Source organism: Erithacus rubecula (assembly GCF_903797595.1).
Source record: "Erithacus rubecula genome assembly, chromosome: 2".
Classification (NCBI taxonomy): Eukaryota; Metazoa; Chordata; class Aves; order Passeriformes; family Muscicapidae; genus Erithacus; species Erithacus rubecula.
The window spans coordinates 4,511,034-4,535,297 of NC_136685.1; the positions used below are offsets into that span (position 1 = coordinate 4,511,034).

The 24,264-nt window shown below is 43.1% G+C and overlaps 1 protein-coding gene across 1 annotated transcript in view; it reads left to right on the forward strand.

Annotated features, from left to right (window-relative positions):
* Positions 1 to 12,071, forward strand: part of CDC5L (cell division cycle 5 like) — a 30,532-nt gene extending 18,461 nt beyond the window's left edge. Inside the window, exons 15-16 of the mRNA XM_079297978.1 lie at positions 10,309 to 10,521; positions 11,609 to 12,071. Coding sequence (XP_079154104.1) covers positions 10,309 to 10,521; positions 11,609 to 11,713 — 318 coding nt within the window. The 3' untranslated portion in view covers positions 11,714 to 12,071. The remainder of the gene's footprint in view (positions 1 to 10,308; positions 10,522 to 11,608) is intronic.
* Positions 12,072 to 24,264: the final 12,193 nt, after the last annotated feature.

Consider the following 24,264-nt stretch of genomic DNA (forward strand, 5'->3'; position numbering starts at 1 on the left):
TCAAGAGCGCTGCCCGGGTGCAGATCCCGCCGTTGTCAGCCCGGCTCCGGGCCAGGGGCAGTTCACCTGTGCTTAGCAGGGTTTGGTGTGAGCTGCAGGGCTCCTGTCGTGCTGCTGCTCCCCCGGCAGAGAGCAGCATTGCCCTGCCGGCGCTGCAGGCAGATTCTCACTGCTCTGCTTTCCCAAAGCCGAGCTCTGCTTTCCCAAAGCCGAGCGGGGCTCAGCCGCAGCCTGGCCCTGCATGGCAGCGGGGCCGGGCAGGCAGCGCGCCAGCACTCGGAGGGCTGCACCTCATTTCTGTACAAATGCTTTTGAAATTTAAATATCTTAGGTCCAAAACGACGTTAGAAGGGCATTATTAAAGTTGCAAAGTCAAACAGTCCAAGTTAGGGAATGCATGAACAGCCTTAATTTGCCTATGCATATGCTTTTTGAGACAGTCTTTAATTTCATGATTGCAGCCTAGTTTTTCCACAGACTCATTTACTGCACAGGGTGGATGGTACTTGCTTAATGAGTAGCTCTTGAATATTTTGTTTTCTCTTAATTGTTTGGTGTGTGGCCCTGTGCCTTTATCCTGTGCACTGTTTCTGCAGTCTAAATTGGTTACTTCTGTGTGGGCTTTCTTGTGCTGTTGATTTCTTTCCTTCCCAGTGTTTGAATGAGTAGTTGGTGGTGGAACACTTATTAAGGATACTGAAGCAAAGTAAGGTCAAGTTTATAATTTATCAAACTCGTGTATGTTTGTTCTAAATGGTCTTTGCTCTGCAGTCACAAGACTGTCACCCAGGAAGCAAAATACAAGCCAGAGGTCTTTCCAAAAAAAAATAAAAAAAAAGGGTTTATTTGCTGCCAACATTGCATGGGACTCTGTGAAAGACAACAAAATCCTGTTAGTTGTGTTCCATCAGGCTAAGGAAGGTGATCTTACCCCTCTGCTCAGCCTTGCTGAGGCACATCTGGGCTGCTGTGTCCAGTTCTGGCCTCCTCAGGACAAGAGAGACATGGAGCTCCTGGAGAGTGTGCAGTGCTGGGTGACAAAGATGATGAAGGGACTGGAGCATCTCCCTGCCCAGGAAAGGCTGAGGGAGCTGGGGCTGTTCAGCCTGGAGAGGAGATCCTGAGAGGGAACCTCATCCCTGAGTGTCCCTGTGTGTCCCTGTCTGTCCCTGAGTGTCCCTGGGTGTCCCTGTGTGTCCCTGTGTGTCCCTGTGTGCAGGGAGGGTCAGAGCAGTCCCAGGCTCTGCTCCAGGGCCCAGCAATGGCACCAGAGGAACGGGCAGGGACTGATCCCGGCAAGTTCCAGCTGGACAGGAGGCAGAACTTCTTTACTGTGCAGTGACTGAGCCCTGAACAGAGACCAGAGAGGGGCTGGAGTCTCCTCACTGGGATATTCCAGAGCTGTCTGGACACAATCCTGTGCCCTGAGCTCTGGGATGACCCTGCTGGAGCAGGGAGGAGGGACCAGATGAGCCCCTGTGATCCTTCCAACCTGACCCATCCTGTGTCTGTTATCAGTCACTGCAGCCATGAGACTCTGGCTAATGTAGCTCCATCCCCTGGGAGCTCAGAGTGCTGCTGGATGAAACTGATGCCTTGGTGCAATTCCACACACAGTCCTGCTCTCCCATTTTCCTGTGTTCAGAATACCAGCCCCTATTCCAGCAGGCAGTGGGGCCAGCAGATCCCTGTGCCTGCAGGTGCAGTGAGTGCTGTGCTTCCTCTCAACTCACTGTTGTTGAGTGCAGGTGGACTCTGTGCAAAGTTAAATCTGACCTGAAAATCTCTCCCAAGTGTGTGCAAAATGCAGTTTAGTGCAGCCCTGTGGCCTGACCCAAAAGGGCCCTTCCTAAAAGGAAGATATACATATACAAGGTTTTTAAGCATGTCACCTGCTGAATCGTTTTTCAAACATTAAATTAAAAGCATGACAGAACAAATGAATATGCAATAAAAAAAACAGAATTGTTTTTTTCCTACCCTATTCTCAGCAATGACAAAACCCACCTTCATTTTAATGTTTTTCCAATGAAAATTGTCTGAAAGCAATATCAGTTGAAATAGATATTTTAATGGGAAGTATCAGACAAGCTTAATGAAAAGCAGGGATATTAGCTCAGCTTTCAGTACCCCAAGACACTTGCTTATACTTTTGGCTTTCTTTGAGAGAAGAGTAGAAATTGTAAAATAGAGTTTGCCAGCAACAGCGACTGATGTTGGTCAGTTTTGGGGTCTGCTTCTTCCCCTTTATAGTGCACTAAGATTATTAGGGAAAAAAACCATGAGAGTGTAGGGATATTTGGAACAGCTGCACATGGGGAAGTCACTGTCTAATACTTCCATATGGGACTGCTGACACCCTGCAGATCCTGTGCAGAAAAACCAAGCTATTGCTGGGTCTGTCGTTCAGAGATTCCTTGCTGGATTGATGGTGTGGACACACACTCATCTTCCTCTAATTGTCCTGTTCTCACTGCCTGAGTGGTTTAGTCATGGCATGTTGACATGACATTTATCTTTCTCAAATGGATGCTGATATCACAAACAGATTTGTGCTGTTATTGATGAACTTGAGGAGGCAAAGTGGAGCCATTGTGGAGAGCTTCTGTTTGGCTGGGTGTCCTGTCCAGGCATCATCAGTAATGCACAGCTCCTCAATAGTTCTGATGCTGGAGTGTATTAATGATGCTTCTCAATGCTTTGTTTTGAGGGTTTTGGACTCCTTGAATGTATTACTTAATGTGGGTTAAGAGTGTTAGAGGATTAGTATGTGAACTTTCTTGCATTACAGATGGATCTATGCAAGTGAATCCCTGTAACCTCTGGTACACCTTAGATTTGTGGAATTTTCTGATCTTTCCACAGCCTCTAGAAGTCCAGAATATTTTTTCCAAGGCTAGGTTACACTGCAGAGCAAGTGATTTCAGAAATTGAAGTTTTCTGATGCTTACAGTTGTGTTGAGTAACTGCTTTAGTTCTCTGCAATACCTTTTGCTCCCTTCTCTTCCAAACAATACATTTATAAAGAAAAGCATTCCTACTAACATATGTTAAACTGGAACATTATAAGATGAAATGAGATAGTAAAGGCAACTATTTAACAACCTAGTTGCTTCCTTTTGTAGTTCACAACATAGAAACTTCCTGCCATCTTTACTTTTCCTTTGAAGACAGTTAATAAAGTTGGCTTGCAAAATACAAATACTTTTATTAAAATTGTGGTAGTTAGCATTATCATTTCAGTTGATTACTAAATTTTTAACTCCATTGGAAGCCTACAGGGGGAAAGTTCAAGATACACTGTATATGCAAATATAATAAATTATCTATTCTTTCCAGTATCCAAATACATCAAGGTGCTGATTAACCAAAGTGTTGATGTTTGCTTTTAATTGCAGCCCAAGTCCTCTGAATTAATTCAGATTGAAAACAATTTACTTAGCTGGAGTTTTATAGGTTATGAGGTACACTCTGCTTCAGGGTATATCACTTAGTTTATTGAAGATTATCTTTTAATTTCTCTTTATTTTATGTGCTAAAGTTTGCAGTTTCTTCAGTGTTTTCAGATGTGCTGGTACTCAGAAAGCACCTGGAGAAAATAAGAAATTTTATAGGACCAGGAACAGAGAAATAACTTGCAAAACTAAAATATGGTGAAAATCCTGAGTAGCTTTTCTTTTATGGTCACATGTTTTATTTTGTGCTAACGTCTTGCATTGTGGAATACACTTCTTTTAATAAGGTCTGTTGGGAATGTAGTTGGCACCAGAGGATCACAGCAGAGAGTTATCAGGGGTCTTCACTGTCAGATTGTTCACAATCTGGTAACTTAATTGTGCTTAGAAATAAAGTTCAGCATTGACAGGTCTCTCATTGCAAAGGCCTTTGCACACCCTCACTGTTCAGAGCTGACTGCTGCAGGATCACCATTGGGCTTCTGCAGTATTGAGAGGGAGCCAGGCTCTCTGCCAGCTCCTTTACTGCCCGAGCTTTCACAGCCTTGTCAGCCTCTGGAAGGCTCTGCAGGCACTCTGGGTGTGCAGGGGTAGTGTTTGAAGGAATTACACTGTGCTGGCTGCCCCATGACCTCATCAGACCCAGCAGTAACCCCTGTTTGCCTGTGGTTTATCAAAGCTCTTGGCCTCTGGTGGGTGTTGCTGTCTGTGATCTTAATGCAAGGTTTTTCTTTCCCAGTGAGTTGTAGACAGTTTCCAAAAAGGTTTAGTAAAAATAAATTACTCATTTTTCATAATAACCTGCTCTCTTCTAGACATGTTTCTGCTGTGATTGAGATAGGATCCTTGAGTCATTAAATTTGGAAAAGAGCTCCAATGTCACCAAGACCAGCCACCAACCTTATACCACTATCTTGTTCACCTCTAAACAATGTCCTCCAGTGCCACATCCACACATTTTTTGAACAGTTACAGGGATGCTGAGTTCACCACTCCCCTCTGCAGCCTGTTCCAATGCTTGGCAACCCTTTCCATAACAGAATTTTTCCCTAATATCCAGTGTAAACCATCCCTCATGCAATTTGAAGCTATTTCCTCTCATCCTGTCATGACACCCATTTCTGTACAACCTCCTTTCTTTGTAGGGAGCATATATGGGTATCACTCATAAAACTGCTGGTCTTAGAAGCAGTTTCCAGATAAAAATCTTCAAAGTGGATTTCATTGTCATGGCTGTAGATCAGCACTGACTGCTGACTTACACAGTAACTTTTCTAGATGATTCTAGTTCTAGGTTGTTGCATGTTGTGAACCCCTGTAGGAACACTTACTTTTCATATACCCTATATTGTCTTTACTCAACAGTGACTCATGGTGTCTGAAGACAAGTCAATATAATTTCTGGAACATACTTCAGGGGGAGCATGCTCTTGGGTCTTTAGATTTGGCTGTGAGTAGAGGGAATAGCAGCTAAATAATAATGATACATGATCTGTATGACAAAATACAAGATAGGAGTTTATCTGGGGCTCCCCTATTAAAATGGGAAAAGGCAGCTTTATATTGCTATGCATGCTCTGAACATCTGGTGTACTTTCAGTTGGGAAGTTGCAGTTGCTTACCAGCAGTGCCTTAAATTGAGGATTTTTTTAAAGTGACTCTTTCCATAAAAAACTTTGGGTGATCCCAGTCAATTAGAATTGATTTCTGCTTTTTCATGTCTTAACAACTATAAGCTCAGTCCCTCTGACTGCTCTGATCCTATTCTGTTCCTTTGCTTCATTATTCTCATTGTCCCTCATACATTAAGTAAAGCACCTTACTGGAGATGAGATGTTCAAGGCCAGGTTGGGCTTGGAGATACCTGTTCTAGTGAAAGGTGTTCCTGCCCATGGCTGGAGACTTGGAATGATTTGATCTTTCAGGTCCCTTCCAACCCACCCCATTCTCTGATTCTGTGATCTTTAATGTCACAGCACAAATATGAAATTGTGTCAAGCCCATGGAGTGGTTTCAGTGGATGAGCTCAGTTAATGTTTAATAGATTAAGGCCACATTGTTCTACACTAGCCATGCAATTTTGGTTTGATACTAACTCCAAGCCTCAATTTCCAGTAGAGTTGACTTATCTTTTACTAACTTGGGGGTAACTCAGGCAGGACTCTACAGAGAGTTTTGCCTGGTCAAATGCTAGACAGATAAAACAGTGATTCAAGCCAAAAATGTTGAATTCTGTGCAAGAGCTTAGAACTGAAAAAGCATTTTCAAGTAGAGAAATTAATGACTTTTTTTTTCAAACCTGTTGTTGTTGAGTGCACCATAAGTTTGTAAAGGCAGATGTGCCCAGTGTGGCCAGAGGATTCTGTAGTGTGGGGTCCCTGCAGTGGCTGGAAGTGCCTGGCCTGGAGCACAAGCTGCTGTCGAGCTGAGCGCTCTCACCCCAGACACTGCAGCTGAGCCAGCACGAGCCAAGCTCACACACCTGCCATTCCAGTTAAGTCAATCCATCTCCTGCCAGCAGAACTGAACTTGGGAGGGCCACATGTGGCTCTGAGGTGAGGAAGGAAGTTGCAGTAAGGTTTAGAGTAGTCCAATGTATGTTCCAAGAGCACTCTGCTCAGCCGGCGTAGCTGAAGCTGGCACAGGATTCCTCTGCACAAGCGAGCAGCTCTCTGATGATGTTGATTCTCCAAGGTCACAGAACAGGTTGGTTTACTTTGACTGTAGCTCTGTTCTGAACATGCAGCAGTTTTTCTTCCATGTTTGTTTAATCCATCCAGCATGATTAGGAAGATCAATTAAAAGACAAGAGAGCTTAATGCTGTTCAGGGATTACCAGAAGCTCCACATTAAAGGCAAGGAAAACAAACCTGTTAGTACAGTGAAAAGCCCTTGGAACTGAGGAGGGGTGTCCTCAGTAGACCTGGTGGGATGAGAATTCTGAAAATGCAATTTTTAAGGCAATTGAGCTCTTCCTTCCTCAGGGTCAGTTTTCTTAGATCTTTCGCAGTGGATGTTTGTTCTCATAAGGAGTCCTTCCCTGTCCTTTGTTGTCCTTAGTTAAACCTTACAACTAACATCTAAAATTTCCTTCCCAAATTTAAGTCCCTCTTTCTTTCTCAGTAGCCATAAGAACAGATGATTTTTTACCAATGAACTTTGTGATATTTAAAGCATGGTGTTGTCTTTTTCTCTTTTTTTTTGTTAGGCAGAGGAAAAACAAACCAAACAAACCCTGGTTTTCCAGTCAGTCTCTCTTTTCTAGATCATGTTTTATAAACCTCTGGTTATTTCTGTTGCTCTTTTGGCTCTTTTGTCTGCTGCTTGTTTTGGTTTCTCTTCCTTGGTTCTCTAGTGCAGTACTGAAAACTGAACACCACTTTACAAGTCATGAGGGGAGGCTTTTACATCAGAGATTTGGGATGGGATGAGGCTCTCACACTTGCCTTAACATCATATATCATCTTACCCCGTGTCTGTACATGCTGTTCTCATTTTGCTGTAGCTGGTATAAAAGTCAGCAGAACCAAAGCTGGCCAAGGAACAGTACAAAATAAATAAGTGGAGAAATCTTTCAAATGTCTTTACTCTTTCTGTTAGGTTCAGGGGGAAATGGTTGTCAGATTTTACTCAAATCTATTTCTTTGCTTTAAGCAAATAATGTAGACTACTGTTTAAACACACCTCTTCATAACTGCTTGGAATTTTTAGCTTGGTATCTGAGCCTTAAAATTTTATGAAGCTTGAACTGAAATTATATACAGTTGTTGGCACTAATGCAGCAGTCAGCAATTTTTAATAAATAGTATTTGTTACAAAAGCTAAGACCTCCTTTTGACCTTTTTGTATTAGGTCCTAAAATTTTGTAGTTGGGAGGGAGGGGAAAAGGTGGTGAGTGTTCACATTTCTCCCTAAGCAGAGAAGGAAGAAAGGGCTGTTATTTCTGGTTTTATATACTTGGGAGGCTTTTTTCTTTTCTTTTTCTTTTTTTTTTTTCTTCTTACAGCAGTGAGGTCTATGATAATCCAAGATGGACAGGGAGCTGAGTAAAAAGGCAATATAGAAGCATGTAACCTAAGGAGCTGTAGTAGTTAAGAGTCCAGTATCCAGACCAACTCAGAAATATTAAGTGCAATTCTCATTGTCTGAAAATTTCAAGGGTGCTTAAATAATCAGGGTCAGACACTATAATAAGTATTAGACTTAAACTGGCTTTGTTAAAAGCTTTAAATATAAAATTGCTTTATTATATCTAATACCTTAAGGCAGTACACACTTAGGGTGGGATTGATGTACCAGGTCTTGGATAACAGTATCTGAACAAAGAGTTTGTGCTCCCATCACCATTGGTGAAGAGCCCTTCACTGAGGTGTTTGATCTTGTCCTGAGACCCTGGAGCAGATGAGCCATGCCCTGGAGTTGCCAGTTTCTCTCCTGATGACAGAAACATCTCCTGTGACAAGCTCAGATGTTGATGCCTGAAGCCAAGCAAAGTGAATCCCAACTGAGGAGTGTGAAAGTGCCAGACCAAGCCAGTGCTGCCACTGCTGCTGGTGATGCTTGGAACTTGGGGATAATTCAGTGATCACAGTGCCCTGATCCAGTCCCTTTTCTGTGTGGTGGGGATAGTGCTGATAACTGTATTTATGTCCTCAGGTACGCAGTGTTTAACATTTTATTAGAAAATTAGGTTGTTGAGAGATTATGGAATCACAGAATGGTTTGGCTTGAAGGGATCTTCAAGCTCAGCTCATTCCAACCCCCTGCCATGGCCACGGACATCATCCACCAGACCAGCATGGCCTTGGACACTTGCAGGGATGGGACAGCCACATCTCTGGGCAGCCTGTGCCAGGGCCTCACCACTCTCACAGTGAAGGGTAAGATCTTCACTGAGGATGACACAACAGTGGAACTTCTCTTCATGGTCTTTTTAGCCAGCTACAAAGAGTGACATTGTGATGGGAGTTTCACACCAGCCGTGTTCTATGTTGTAATGCTGGGAGCAACATAGACAATTGATCTTTGTTACATTAGGCCTCTGTTGCAAATGAAATTCTGTTTGCCTGTGCATCCATCTAGTCCATGATGTCTAAATGTCAGTGGCCCTCAACACACATTTTTCATCCAAGAAACAGTAATTGGAAAATAGTTCATTGACCGCACAGCTGTATTTGTTGTTGCAGTAATAGCATATTATTTACCAATGAAGACATGTAAAGCTTTCATACTTTTCCATCAGAGAGTATCCTCACAAATCCCTAATCTATTTATTTAATTTTCTCTAGATTTATATAAATATTGAAAAAGAGGCGCCTCTCTGTATGCTTAAAGCACCTTGGGCATAGCTCAGGTCTGCATTGCAAACAGAGTTTGAAAAGCACAGCAGTCTGCATTGCTCTCCCCAGGAGCAAACTAGACAGCTCAGAAAGTCAAATTTCTCTTTCACTCACCCATTAACAGTTTGCTCCCTTGACCATTCACTCTGTTTATCTCTGCACAACCAACTAAAACTGTTCTAAATGAGTGAATAAATTGTTAAGGGGTAGGAGGGCTCGTTACAGAAACCTGCAGCTGTGTAACAGAGGGTACTTCAGTGCAGTTGGAGGCTGAAGGCTGATGAAATGCACTTTGCAGTAGCTCAGTGTGTAAGACTGTGATGGTTGACTCTAGTTTGAAGGGCAGATCCCTCTTCAGTAGTTCCTTCCCAATTAAATGATATATTGGGTAATTGTAGCAATGAAAGGTGCTGCATTTTGGTTGATTGTTGGTGATTTCTTTGTATGTGGGAATGTTCACCAGCAAAGCTTTGATTTTTAAAGAAACAAGGCAAGGATTGGTGACTCAGACACTGTGGTTCTGAATTAGTCATATTTTAACACTTGAGAAACTTTCATATTATCTTTCATGTCATGCACTTATATGTCATTAACTGTGGCAAAAATCAAAATCTGAGAAGTTTGATTCTTTTCTTGGGTTTGGCATTCTTCACACAATCCTTTCTAAAAAAAGAGGATTTTGTTTTGCTGTTTTTTGTTTGTGTGGTTTATTTTTTTAAGGAAGTAGCATTAAAAGAGCCTCAACAGGGAACCTTATGTCCCTGTTCAGAGGTGTGAGCTGTTGCACTTCTCCACAGTTGTGCTGGAAGGGATTGTAAATCTCATCTCCACTGCCTGCCATGGACAGGGACAGGGACATCTTCCACTATCCCAGGTTGCTCCCAGCCCTGTCCAACCTGGCCTTGGACACTGCCAGGGATCCAGGGGCAGCCACAGCTTCTCTGGGCACCCTGTGCCAGGGCCTCACCACCCTCACAGGGAACAGTTTCTTCCAAATATTTCATGTAATCTAATCTTCATTTTTAGGCTATTTGTGATTGGGATCCAGTGTTATAGGTTTCTTGGATGCCTTCTTCCAGGCTTCAGAAATTCTGATGGCTATTTAATTCTTCTAGTGCTCATTTAATTTTACCCCAGGTGCAAAAATACACAAAGACTTCTGTTACCTTTGCTATTTATAAATGTTTTATGCAACATTTATAACATGTTAACACAAACATATTCAATCATTTGTGTTGTCTTCCAGTTCACGGAATTTTGTAATTTGTGTCACTTGTCTGTTTATGGATCATGTCTGGATTATGATTTTAGAGATGTACTATGTCTATTATAAAGATTTTAATCCAGGAGTCTAGGTTGTTGTAAAATTTGCAGTGTGTTTATTTTAATAGAAATCAAAGAACTTGATCAACTCAACACAATTCCACAGTTACGCTTTTACTTTTTTTTTTTTCCCCCCCTCTTGACTTTTAAATTCTGTATAACTAAAACAACTCTTGGGTTCCTTCTGGCAGATCAACAGAGGCCACATGACCACCGAAGCCAAGAGGGCTGCCAAGATGGAGAAGAAGCTGAAGATCCTTCTGGGTGGTTACCAGTCCCGGGCAATGGGGCTGATGAAGCAGCTGAACGATCTGTGGGACCAGATCGAGCAGGCGCACCTGGAGCTGCGCACCTTCGAGGAGCTCAAGAAGCACGAGGATGCTGCCATCCCCCGCAGGCTGGAGGTGAGATTCCACACTCCAGCACCTGGGCTCACACTCTGGCACCACCTGCAAAACATGGTTTTTGCTCTGAGCTTCGCAGCCTGAGTTGGTGTCAGGTTTTTTAATGTTCTCTTAAAATCGTATTTTGGGCTGTTGCCAGATTCATCTGCATTTTACTTCAGGATCAAAAGTTCTGTGATACACATATTGGGACTAATCTAGCAGTTTGGGCTTTTTTTTTTATTTTTTTTATTTCCTTGTGTGGTTTATTTTATAAGTCTTCTGCAATGCATATCAGCACAAATTCGTCTCTCTCTTGGTTTGGTTTATTTCAGTTTTAATTACTTATTAGAACTTTGGGTAAATGTAAAATTTATCTAAAATCTCCTTCTTCTTTAAAAGTCAGTGAATTAAATGCTGGTATATACCTGAAATTACTGCCTTAGAGCCACTTTTCTTGGTTTAAGGATTTTCAAGATATTCTCACTTTATTCAGCTAATGAGACAACCCTTAATCAAGACTCAGTCCTATGTTTGAATGAGTGCCAGCCTTTCTTTCCAAGGAATAAGTGTTCACCTGAGCACAATTTTTATTGTAATGTGGTTTTCCTCCAGAAGTGAGGCTTCCATTGAGACTTAGATATTCTCAACCACTTGCTAAAAAAGAGATAAAATGCATCAATTCTTAAAACTGATTTTGTTAAGATGATTTAGAAATGCTGATAGATGTGTCTACAAACTCAGAAGTGATTCACTGATTTAGTGAAAGATAACAGCTAAAACATATTAAATCACTTGATAGCTGCTAATAGCACCTGTTTTTACTAAGTGGCAAGGTTCCAGTTTGAAATCTCTCCTTTTGAAGCATTTGATTTAAGCTGCTGGGTGAGCAGGGTGAGCTACCTGACTTCTGAAGCAAGATAACTGATTCTTGATACTTTGCATCCACTGCTCTGTTTTACATTTATATTTAAATTAAGTAATTTCAGCAATGTTCTGTCTTTATTCTGAGCTCTTCCTCTGGAGGAATAAAATACAACCTTTGGTAATGGTCTTCATGGGTGTGACTGGTGGAAAGCTGACTGGTTTTTAATGTTTTCCCTTACAGTGTCTGAAGGAAGATGTGCAGCGACAGCAGGAGAGAGAAAAGGAACTCCAGCAGAGATTTGCTGATTTCATGTTGGATAAAGAGACTTTTCAAGCAAAGTATTAAAGCACAAAATTCCATCTGTCACTGATGTAACATTTCTAAAGTGTGCAGATACTTCTCCAACAGCTTGTGCCAGCAGTTGCAGAAATCAGGTGTAGTAGTCTGCTGTTTCCATCTTGTCAAGTTTTGTTCCTTCAATGGACTATTCCAAATGCTCTAGGTATGAATAGCTCTGGCCAGTGTTAAAAATGGGATTGAAATGTCCACAATTGTATTGAAAGAAAAATCACTCTGGTATGATTTTAGCCATGTCATCATTTGCTAGGATTATCACGTTATTGCTAGTGTTTTAACAGTCTTAAGACCTGTAAGATACATGCAGAATAATGTCTTTTAATAAACCTGGAATGTTAAAAACCAATGAAGTAATAATGTCTGTCTTTTAATGAAAATTGAATATTCACGTTTCCCACCCCTCCTTTGTGTTTCTGGTGTTCCCTTCCTCCTACTACTGCCTTTATTTTCCATGACTAATTTGTAATAGGAATTACCTGTGCAGGACAGTTGTTGTCCAGATAATAAATACCATGTTCCCAGCTCTTCTCTGTGCCTGTGAATAAACACTCCCAGCTTTATCAGGGTGCTCTAATGGTCATACTGGCATAATCTTCCCATCCTGGAACCATGGTAGCAATACATTTTATAAACACACCCATCATGGCCTAATGGCTAATGGAACCATAGATTTCAGCAGAAAATGTACTGTTAAATTCTCTAAGTATTAACTTTTATAAATCATCTTTGTTCCCATGGTGTGGGAAAGGAAAGAAGCTCTGTGTTTTCTCTTCACCATATATCAACAGGATTTAATTGTCTCATTGCTGTGTCTTGAAGGGTAAGGATAGAATTAGAGAAAGGTGGGAATGTGCCTACATTTGGGTCTTTTGAGCTGTGGCCTGTGGAAAGGCACAGGGAAAAAGGCAAAGCTGTTGTTAACAGCACAAAATTCAGCAATTAAATACATCCAGTAACATGGATCATGCAATTTTGTTTGGATATATTTGAAATTTAAATAGGGATTTTGCTGTCTGGAATTTTACCAGGTTACAGTGTCACTTTGCTTAGGCTTTGGAAATGTTACTGGGGAGCACTGTCAGGGTTGTGCCTGTGTCTGTCAATGATCCATGGAGATCAATGATTACCAGATTTTTAAAAATGTAACCTGGGTGAGTGCTGCTGATCACTGACAGGAGTAGGGACACAGCCAGCCTTGGAATATCTTTCCCTTTACTCACCAGGACATCATTCTTCTGAAGTATTAATGCAATTATAGACTACATTCTTCTAGAAATGTGTTAAATATTTAACTAAGCCAGAACACATCTGGAATGAAGTATTAAGCATCAATCTTGTAGCATATGGGGTATTTTAACTTGGATGGTTATACCCAAAAGGAAAAATCATGGCATATCATGTCAGTTCATGTGGTTGTGTGGTAGCTGGAGATATTAACAGAGAAACCCTTGTAGGTTTACCAATACCACAACTACAATTGTTTCCTTTCTTTTTAGGGCTGCAGCAGAGCCTCTTTGATGTGCCCTGTATTTTTGACAGCTTTGGAGCTAGACAGGTATTCAAACACTGCCTTAAGTTGTTTAAGTTACAAATTCAGAAGGACTGACTGGTCACAAAAGGCTTTTCTTTCTTGAAATGCATAAAATTAACAATCATTAATTGCAGCAGGCACGAGGTGGTTCTGTTTGAGAAGTACCTGCAGGAGGTGTGCTCAGTGTTTCTGCAGTACAGTTTGTTCACACAACACTGAAGCAAGTTCACACTTTTCTCTGTCTTCAGTCAGAGTTTTTGTCCTGAACTTTCTATCTCAGTGATGAAAGAAAACTAATAAAGTCTCTTTCCTTACTTAGAGCTTTAGCTTTTTACCTGCCCTCATCTGCCTGCTCTAGGGCAGCCAGTCGTAGATTTGCTGAAATTAGTTCCCAAAAAGTTCACACAGGGTTTTCTATGCATTTGTTGGTTCCAGAATGCTGTGAATGGAGCAGCAGAGCCAGGCTGAAACATCCTGAGATCATTCAGGTGTGGGATCCTAAGCTGGAGTGCTTAGGAAATCTGTCCAAGCAAATTTGGATGCTGGCAGATATCAGTGTTCCAGCTGCAGGTGATAATGGAGCTCAAGCTTGCCAGGTCTATTTCTTGGGCTTTGGCCCAGTTTATCTCCCTGAATCTCTTTCTAAATGGTTTTGTAGCTAAATTCAGATGTTTGGTGGATACAAGAGTGACCAGCACACCTTGACAGGAAGTTTTTATTTTAAAATTCTGAAGTCAGCCAGTGATTTGATATTTCTTTCTGAGAGCATTAATAAGTTTAACCATAAATAATGCACACTCATGAACACTTCACTGCAGTGGGGAAACTCTAACCTGACTGACAGAGGTGGGATGGGGGTTGTGCTGTGTGTGTTAGCAATTATTTTGAGAATTATTTAACATTCTCCCTGAGAAATTCCTCCATTTCCATCCAGCATGCCAAGATGTATCTACAAGCCTTTAAATAATTTCAGCTGATGATTTTCCTCCCTTCCTGGAATCAGACTTGGCATTTACATATTGGATCAATCCCATAGTTGGAGCCTGCTTCAAAGTCTGTGGAGTTGATAAGGCTGTCATTTGCTTCAATTGAGTTGGATTCAGGTACCTGGGGAAGCCAAGGGGACTAAATTATAACAGCTGGGTGTCTCATCCATACCCAGGAGATAACAGAGATCATGAGCTTGAGGTAAAGGGGAGACTCCTGGGGGGCACAGGAGGTTCCCTGTGAGAAATCCAGCAGAGCTGAAGCCAGCTCTTCCAAACATGGCAAACCTCCAGAGAAATAAGCTCTGTGTAACACTGTAATTAGTCACAGCAGCGGCCAAGACACACCAGACTTCTCTGGCTGCCTTAAAAAGACACTTCCAGCGCAAACAGGAGCATCTTGTCTTTGCCTGTTGCTGCTTGTTTGCCTTTTGCACCCTTGTTTGCTGGGACAAGCACTGGGGCAGCACATTTGGGTTAAAATGTGTTAATCCAGCTTGATTGCCCAATCTCCTGTACAGGGCAGATGTGGGTTGGGCCACATTTCCAGGTAGAAAGTGCAAGTGAAGGTGGAAGTGGGGCAGAATTGTGTCCAAAGAGGGGCAGTGGAGCTGGGGAAGGGTCTGGAGTTAAAGGGTGCAGTTCAAGGTGCTGGGGGGAATCAGCCTGGAGAAAAGGAGGCTCAGGGGAACCTTCTGGCTCTGCACAACTCCCTGACAGGAGGGGACAGCCAGGTGGGGATCAGGCTCTACTCCCTGCTAACCAGTGACAGGGCAAGAGGAAATAGCCTCAGATTACACCAAGGAGGGCTAAATTGGATATAGGAAAAAAAATTCTTCATTGAAAGGATGATCAGGCATCAGAACGGGCTGCACAGGGAAGTGGTGCAGCCACCACCCCTGGAAGTGCTCAAAAACCACGTAGATGTGGTGCTTAGAGACCTGGTTTAGTGTTGGGCTTGGCAGAGCTGGGATAATGTTTGGACTTGATTATCTTAGAGGACTTTTCCGACCTTAATGATTCTGTGATTGCCTCTGTCAGAGGATGTCCCACTTCATTGTCTGCCTAAAGTGAGTGTGAAACATGGGCTGTGGTGCTCAAGGCCAGTAGCTGACATGAGGTAACTACCCACAATTAGGTCCTCTGACAGACTCAGCTGGATCTGTGCCCCTGATGAAAACACTGGGAATTCATTGTTTTTTGTCATCATGGCCTGAACATAGATTTCTAAATAAAATGCATCAAAACCCGTGTTTGAACTTTTGTTTTGGCTGCAGACTTGCTAACAGTATCATAAACCAGTGTGTGAACTTTGGCTTGCCTTCATTATCCTCGGTCAATGATGCTGCTGGAGAAGAGAGATTATTGTGGTCTGGACTTAATCTGCCTCACATTCATCTCTGGAATCCAGCTTGCAGTTATCTTCCATAATGTGGGTTCAAAGCAACACCTGTCTCCTAAGCAGGATTTAAAAGTGGAGTATCAAATAGCATTTCCCCCATTTTCCTAGCTGAGTGAAAAGCTCCTTGAAAAATAGCCAGATACTCATCTCAAGGCAAAGTGTCCCTGTAACTGATTCCAGACCTGTGTGCTCTGCCTTTCCAGGGCTCCAGTTTCTACTTTTCCTTATCAGCAAAAAAATACCTGGTTCTGCTGATCTTGAAGACTTGTACTGACATTAGGAGTGAGATCAGACCCTGAGAAAGACTTCAGAAGACACATTTGACACATATCTAAGCCAAGGCAGCCCACAATTGTCTCACCCTTTGAAAGTTCCACACTAAGCACTTTTGAGACTTTAATAATTTTGAAGCAAAGGGGAGTAGCTGTGGATAAAAAAAAAGAGGAGCTTCACATTTTTGGTTTCATGCAGGCCTTTAGATGAGTCATCTCCCCTCCAGCAAGCCTCATTAGTTTTTATGTATTTAAATGAGGTGGCTTTAACCAATTCCTGCTGCCTCAGGCATGACTGTGATGCACACTTTGGTGAAAAGGTAAAGAAGTGGGTATGAGCAGTGTTTTACAGCATCACTTCTGCTGCTGGTGTGATTACTCATAGTGGGTTTGATTGTTTGCCAGTTGTTGGGGGGTGTTGTCTGGGTTTACTGTAATTTATGGACAGATGCTTTAGTGTCAGAGTTGGGAAAGTCTTGCTTTCAACTGGAAGGTTTTTCACAGATCAGATTAGACAGCTTCTGCCTCATTTGATGACTTTCAGGTTTCCAAGTCACAACTGTGGTGCTGATGTGTTTGGATTCCTCAAGGATTCCTCAAAGGAAATGCAAGTACGTCTTTTAGGATCATTTATGAATTGCAACACAAGGAAACACAGACTATTTTATTATTTATTCACTCCATACATCACATCTTTTGCCAAGTACATGCTACTGTGAGGTAAATGCCTCACAGGATCAGACAGATGTGTGTGTTAGGTTCCCCTCTTCCCCTCCTGCTCCCTCTCCCCTCTCAGGACAGAACTGTGGGGTCTATTTTGTATAATTGTCAGGCCAGTAGCATTTTTAAGTGTGTTATGCAGCTTAGGTGAGACTGTGGTCCCAGTGAATTCGATGGGTGATTTGGCTTCAGCATCAATGGAGCTGGGATTTCCTTTCCTCTCCTCTCCTGTCTGTGTTTGATGAGCCTTTCTGTCAGGAGAAGAAAGAGATCATCTTTTGAAAAATGGTTATGAATGCTTAATAAAGCTGAATAAGCCAGCCAGGATTACGTTTTTAGCTCTATAGCCAGCAAAATCTATTCCAGAACTAATTCTGATTAAAAGAATCCACTGGTTGAACCTCAGACACAAAGGCACCCATGGAGTAATTCAACTGTATGATATATTTATTTTTTTTAAAAACTTAATTATTGCATTGATCTTTGTAATATCTGGCTCTTATGTAAAACATTGATTTCAAAGCTGTCTCTCTCTTATCTATAATTGTTAATGAATTATCTTAGGGCTTGGGCAGGACCATCACTGTAACTGGGTTGTAAAAAAAGAGTGAGTTTACTGACCACATTAATTAAGCTCCATGGCAGACCATAAAATAACCATAAACAAAAGTCAAATTATTCCTTAAATTGTGTTCTCCCACTTTTTTTTTCTTAATTCTGACTCAACCAAATCAATCTCTAGCACAGAACAGGCTTATCCCTCCTTGATCTATGCTCCTGCCAAGCACTTCCAAGGTCTGGGAAGAGGTAGGGTCATTCATTGGACCATATAGGTGGAGAACACAGATGTTTACAAAGTCTTGAACTCTAAAACTCACCTCCCTATTCCAGCTGGTTTATTCAAAGATATTCTCCTTTCAAACTGCTGCTTCTACATCCTCAGCTCATCCTATCTCCAACAGTGACCTGAGGGTTTTTGTTCCCCATTTTGCTGGTGCTTTAGTTGAAAAGAGACAGTGCTGCTTCAGTGCTGGCCTCAGGTTTAGAGGGAAACCAGACAAAACCAGGAGCAGCATTTGGTGGGAACACCCATAAGGTGTTTTCACCCCACATAATAAATGGTTGGTCATTGCTTTAGAGGGCCCTGAGCAGTTTCTGTCCCTTTTGCAGCAGATGTTTAGTCACACAATTTTGTCATTTCACTAAGACAAAGTGCCTCCCTGGGGGAGATGCCAAACTTTCAGCCCTGCTGTGGATTGGAAGGTCTGGACCTTAGGTCACACTTTTGCCAGTCCCAGTGATCAATCCCCAGCCTCACTGTGTTGCCTGGAAAGCACCCAAATTCTCCCAAAGGCAGAATTTTTTTCTCTCTGGCTTCCTGCCTGATCACTAGAGAGGAAGATGGGAGTATCTGGCCACTTTCTACCTCATGGAAGGATTATACAGCAGGGAAAAAAATATTTTATGCATTTCATGCTTGCTATAGCACATCCTGTGGATTTTATAGAATTATAGAATCATTAAGGTTGGAACAAAACCTCTAAGATCATCAAGTCCAACTGTCAACCCTGCACCACAATCGTGTTCACCACTAAGCCATGTCCCACAGTGCCACATCCACACAATCTTTGAACACTTCCAGGGATGGTGACTCCACCACTGCCTTGGGCAGCTTGTCCCAATGTTTCACCACCCTTTCTATGAAGAAGTTTTTCCAAATGTCTACTCTAAACCTCCCCTGTTGCAACTTGAGACTATTTTATTCTGCCATTCTTAATAATGGCAATGTTACCAAAGCCCAGGGGAAAAAAAAATGGTCCTTGAATCTACAATCAATATAAAATACCCCACCTAATCCTAAATCTAATCCTAAATCACATTAAACTGAGGATGAACTTAATCATGTGGGCGAGGTTAGAACAGTGAATATGATTTCCTATCAGGTCCTGTAATGTGTTGTTAGCAGCAAAAGAACCCCTCCAGCTCTGCATTTAACTTCCTTTCATTGCAGATGCCTTTTGGTTAACAGCAAGGATCTGATTGAATTTTACAGTTACCCTGTGACCACAGGACGGGGATTGTGCATCACCAGAGAATGCACAAACCTCTGCCTGCCTCCCCTTTTCCAGCAGGAGCACAGCCAAGCCCATGTGGCTGTGACTGTAATTGAAAAAACTGCTGAATCAGCCAGAAGGACAAGGGTTCACAGAGGAACTTGGGCCAGGCAGACACATGTCCTTGGAGGCACCAAGCAAAAAGTGACCACAAATAGTGGCGTGGCCAGGAGAGGCTGAGAGATGTCAGCTGGGTGGGAGGCACCTTCCTACTTATGAGGACAGTGGTTTGCATCTTCCTCAGGAGAGGAAGAGGGGCAGGCACTGGTCTCCTCACTGGTGACCAGTGACAGGACCCAAGGGAATGGCCTGAAGTTGTGCCAGGGGAGGTTTATGTTGGATATTAGGAGAAGGTTCCTCACTCAGAGGGTGGCTGGGCACTGACCAGGCTCCCCATGGAATGACACAGCACCAACCCTGACAGCACCCAAGGAGCATTTGGACAGTGCTCTCAGGAACAGGGTGGGCTCCAAACCCACCCAGAAGGCAGCCAGCAGCATGGATCAGCCCTTCCCCAGCCATCCCCTCAACTGGGGAGCAAAGGAGCTGGGAACAGCTGCACAGCACTGAGAGCCTGTCACTGCACAGCTGGAAGCAGTTCTCCTGCAGAGGCTGAGCACAGCTTCCAAGCCCCAGGGTGGAAGGAGGATGCTGCAGGGAAGCAGGGCAAGGCAGAGGAAGGGAGGGAGATGAGAAACTGTAATGAAGTGCACACATGTGCATGTGTGAAGGAATGACCTGACATGCAAGACGTGTGCCAGCAAAATTAAAAATTAAAAAAAAAAAGTCCTGATACTTCTCTGCTCATGTAACACATGCAGGGCTGACCTCAGATGCCTTCTGTCTGGCATCACACACTCCCAGAGATGATGGGACTCAGGTGATGTGTTTGGTCTTTGGCCATCTCTGGCTCAAGCTCCTCAACAGAGAACTTGGCCCAATAAAAAACAAGGGAAGGGACAGGCACAGCTGGAAGAGAATCATCATCATAACTCTCTGCTCAGTAACTCTGCTGCTGAGCAGTGCCTGGACCAGGAGCTGCCCAATTTTGCACTGTAGCAACAAGGCACTCACCTCCTCTTCACCCCTTCCCAGGTCAGACAGGCAAGAGCACTTCAAAGAAGAGGTTGGGAGACTTCAGTCAGATTTGTCTTTGTTTATTATATCCAGTCACCATTAAATTAAAAATATCTGAGCCTGGGTGTGGAGTCCAGAGCTGCTCCCTGCTTGCTGGCTGTCCCTCTGAGGTCACAGGGAGCTCTGTGCAGGGCATGGCCACATCTGGAGCAGCTGAGGCCACTTGGTCTGTTCAGCCTGAGGAGACTGAGGGGAGATCTCATGGCAATTACAACTTCCTCATGAGGGGAAGAGGAGGAGCAGGCACTGATCTCTGCCCTGTGGTGACAGTGGCAGGACCCAAGGGAATGGCCTGAAGCTGAGCTAGGGTAGGTTTAGGCTGGACATTAGGAAAAGTTACTTCACCCAGAGGGTGGCTGGGCACTGATCAGGCTCCCCAGGGCAGTGGTCACAGCACCAAACCTGGCAGAGCTCAAGGAGCATTTGGACAATGCTCTCAGGCACAGGGTAGGATTGCTGGGTTTGTCCTGTGCAGGGACAAAAGCTGGACTCTGGTTCTTGTGAGCCCCTTTGAACTCAGGATATTCTATGATTCTATGATATGTGCCAGGAAACTAAACCACACCTATCTCTGTCTCTTGCATGGATTATGTCCATGACCTTATCAAACTGGTTTTCCCAGGATGATAACTATGTCAGAAATTTGCCCTGGTCCCTGCTAACATCTGGGGAAAGCCTAGGAACACATGCTGCAAAGGGAGCACACAACACAGACCTTGGGCCCAGTACACTGGTGACACATGCATGTCATGTTTATGTATTTCATGCTTTTTACAGCACATCCTGTGGATTTTTATAGAATCATAGAATCTTTAAGGTTGGAAAAGATCTCTAAGATCATCAAGTCCCACCATCAACCCAGCACCACAATCATGTCCCAGGTGCCACTTGCACACAATTTCTGAACACTTCCAGGGCTACACCACTGCTCTGGGCAGTTCCAGTGTCTGACCACCCTTTCTATGAAGAAATTTTTCTAAAGGTCTAATGTAAACCTCCTGTGGTGCAACTTGAGGCCATTTCCTCTCTTCCTGTCCCTGTTCCCTGGAGCAGAGCCCGACCCCCCTGGCTGTCCCCTCCTGTCAGGAGCTGTGCAGAGCCACAAGATCCCCCTGAGCCTCCTTTTCTCCAGCTGAGCCCCTTCCCAGCTCCCTCAGCCATTCCTGGTGCTCCAGCCCCTTCCCTGGACACGCTCCAGCCCCTCAATATCCCTCCTGAACTGAGGATCCCAGAACTGGACCCAGGATTTGAGGTGTGGCCTCACCCCACAGCCTGCAGCAGACCCCTGCCCTGGCTGTCCCTGTCCCTAAGGCAGTGCCAGGCATTGGCTTCCCTGGCTGTGCAAACTCCACAGAGGCACCAAAGACAGCACCAGGTCGTTTCTCAGAATCACATCTCTTCCTCTACACTGGGGCTAGAGAATGGCAAATAGGATGCAGCATTTGGCTCCACAGTGTTCACTGCTGTCATGACTCATGAGTTATTTTTATCTTTTCTGTAACAGAACAAATGGATGTGGTAATTAATCTCTGTCTGTTCTGACAATGGCCTGGCCAAAACACATGTTGTTTTTGCAGACAGTGTAAGAAGAGAAGCACAAAAACATCATGTGTGTGAGTCAGTATTTTCAATATTTTCCTTAGGTTTGACTTTTTACACGCTCTAAAATATGCTTACATACTGCATTCAATGTATTAAATAAAGTTGAGAGGAGCAACAAGTGCTGTTGCACAGGTTAGCTGCAAGATATAAATCTCTGTTTTGAAGCTCAACCACATGTGAAACAAGATCTAATCAAATCATGGCAACGGCAAAATTAATTTGAGTCTTTTCAAGGGGATCCAATCCCAGTGGAGGATTTTACTCTGCCAAGCTCCTTTCAACTTTATTGGATGATAATTATTTCTGTAGAAAGAAATGTTGCAATCAAATGCTCCTCAACAGTACTTTTGTTTTCTGCAGAGCTGGTTGAGCAATGAAAAGATTTATTAGTGGAGAATATATTAACGAGGAATTTGTGGAGAAACAACCAAAAAACCAGTGAGTGGAATTTCCACGAAATATCTCCAGGGTGTGAGTTTGCCAAGCACACAATTTGCAGATGCCCAGCACTCCCTGTGGAGTAACAATCATACCCCAAACTCTGTAAACAAGTATTTTTGCCACCCAGAATGCCTAAGGAGGAATACCAGTTTACAGTAGTTTCAGGGAATCACAGAATGGTTTCAGCTGGAAGGGATCTTAAAGATCCCTCATTCCATCCCTGCCGTGGGCAGGGACACCTTCCACTATCCCAGGTTATTCCATGCCCTGTCCAACCTGGCCTTGAATAATCCAGATCTGCAGACCCCAATTAATCTCTGAGCCCAAAGGAACAAGTACTTCATCTTCTGACTTGAGGCTGCCCCCAGTTGTTGGCTGAACTGAAAAACTGCTCATCCCATAAGTGTAAATTATGGTTCCTTATCCCTTCCTATGAAGCTTCACATTCTCATGGTCTAGATACAAGCCAGACAACCTTACACAGACTTATGCAAACACATTCTGAAATAAGAAATGTCCATTTTCCATACCCATTACTCACTAGTCATGTACTATCTGAACAGTCTTGCCATCCTCTATTTAATAGAGTTTTCCTTGCCGTGATCCATGAGATAAGACAACAATTAGGCTTGTCCTTAATCCCTTGAAGCCTGTTGCCCAATAGGACATTTGTATAATAACATCATTTTTGAGATCTGGGAGAAAAAAATCCTCCAAGTCTCTTGTAACAGCAGATGTGCTGCTTTTGCTTCTTTCAGACTTGTAAAAGTGAGAGGAAGGCTTGTTCACAGCATTAATTAAACCTTTCACTTTTATTTATCAAATCAAATAATCTTTTCTGAAGCTATCCTTTTCCCCCCACCTATATCCAAGTTCTCCAGTGCTGGGGTATCTGTATTTGTGTTGAAGATAAACAGTGACAAATTTCTCTTCTTTCCAATTTACAGAGAGTTTGGTCTGATGTATTTTCTGGAGTCTCATGGAACTAATGTGTTTGATAGAATTCAGGGGATATTTTTGAAACATTAAAGGAAAATACACAAGTATTTCCTGAATTTGTTTCTTCTTATCCCACAGTTTACATGAACTGTTCAGCAAAGGGAAGCAAGAGCTGAGCTACAACCAAACCCAGACCAAAGCAGAGCTTCTGGTAGGAACCATGTTGGGATTAAATGATTTCCTTTGGTTTCCATCCAAAACCAAGCTGAATGTGGATTTCTGGGTTGAGTTTCACTTTGAATTTTTGGTTTTATTCAGTTATGAAGAATTAAGTGAAACTTGGGAGGTTCAACCCTCATTGAATGATCCTGAAAAATGATCTGCAAAACCCCTTGCTATGGAGTTCAATTTCATACCTTTGATCTCTGTGGATGCTGGGAGCAGCACCAGTGTCTCTTCCAACCTATAAAAAACAGACAAGTGAAGCCACTACTTTTTTATTTTTATTTTTTTTTATGTAGAGTCTTAGCTATTCAAGAGACAATATCCAATCCCAGTCATCACCCTGGGCCAGCTGGAAAGCAGGAAATCCCAGAATCTGCTCTTTTATCAGACAAGGTCCATCAAAGCCTTTAGGTACCACCCTGGGCAAACCAAGAGCCTCCTGACAATACAGAGAGGAACACAACTAAGGATCTTACTGATTTTTTTCCTGGAAAGAATTTACCTTCCTCAGCTCCCAGCTGGTGCTGGAATCACAGGCAGTGCTCTTTGGACTCCCCATCATGGTCAGGGTGATCCATGAGGTCCCGTTTAAGTGGTGTAGCTGTCACTGAGCAGCACATCCCACCTGACAGGAGCAAGAGGGCAACTGAGCCACTGAGCTGGTGGCCATCCAAGTAATGAGCATTTCACTGCTACTTATCTACCCATCTGCACTCAGGGGAGTAATCCCATGTGTGGCAGCTTTGGCAGGAGAAATGGTGCTAGAACTTCCTGCCCCACCATTTTGAATCCTCATAGCTTGTTTTTAAATGGGAATCATTTCCATGATCTGACCTCAATCCTGACCCACATGACGTGGTGTGATGAAACTGGGGATGGGGATAATTGCACCTCAGGTTGAGAATCTTTTGGGGAAGAAGAGGCCTTTGAAGCTGCTGTCTCTCCCAAAATATCCTCAGGTACTTCTGTTGGACTCTCCTCATGGATGTGTGACACGTGTCTTGCTTAAGCCATCTTTATGGAGCACGTATTTCCTGCTCCCTCATGTTTTTATTTTCTTCTCCCCCTTCAAATGCTTCCTGCCTTTGGCTGTCTGTGACTGAACTCCCTGGAGCCTTTATAGTCTTGGAATCTCTCCACTTCTATAACTTGATTTTACTATTTAGGAGA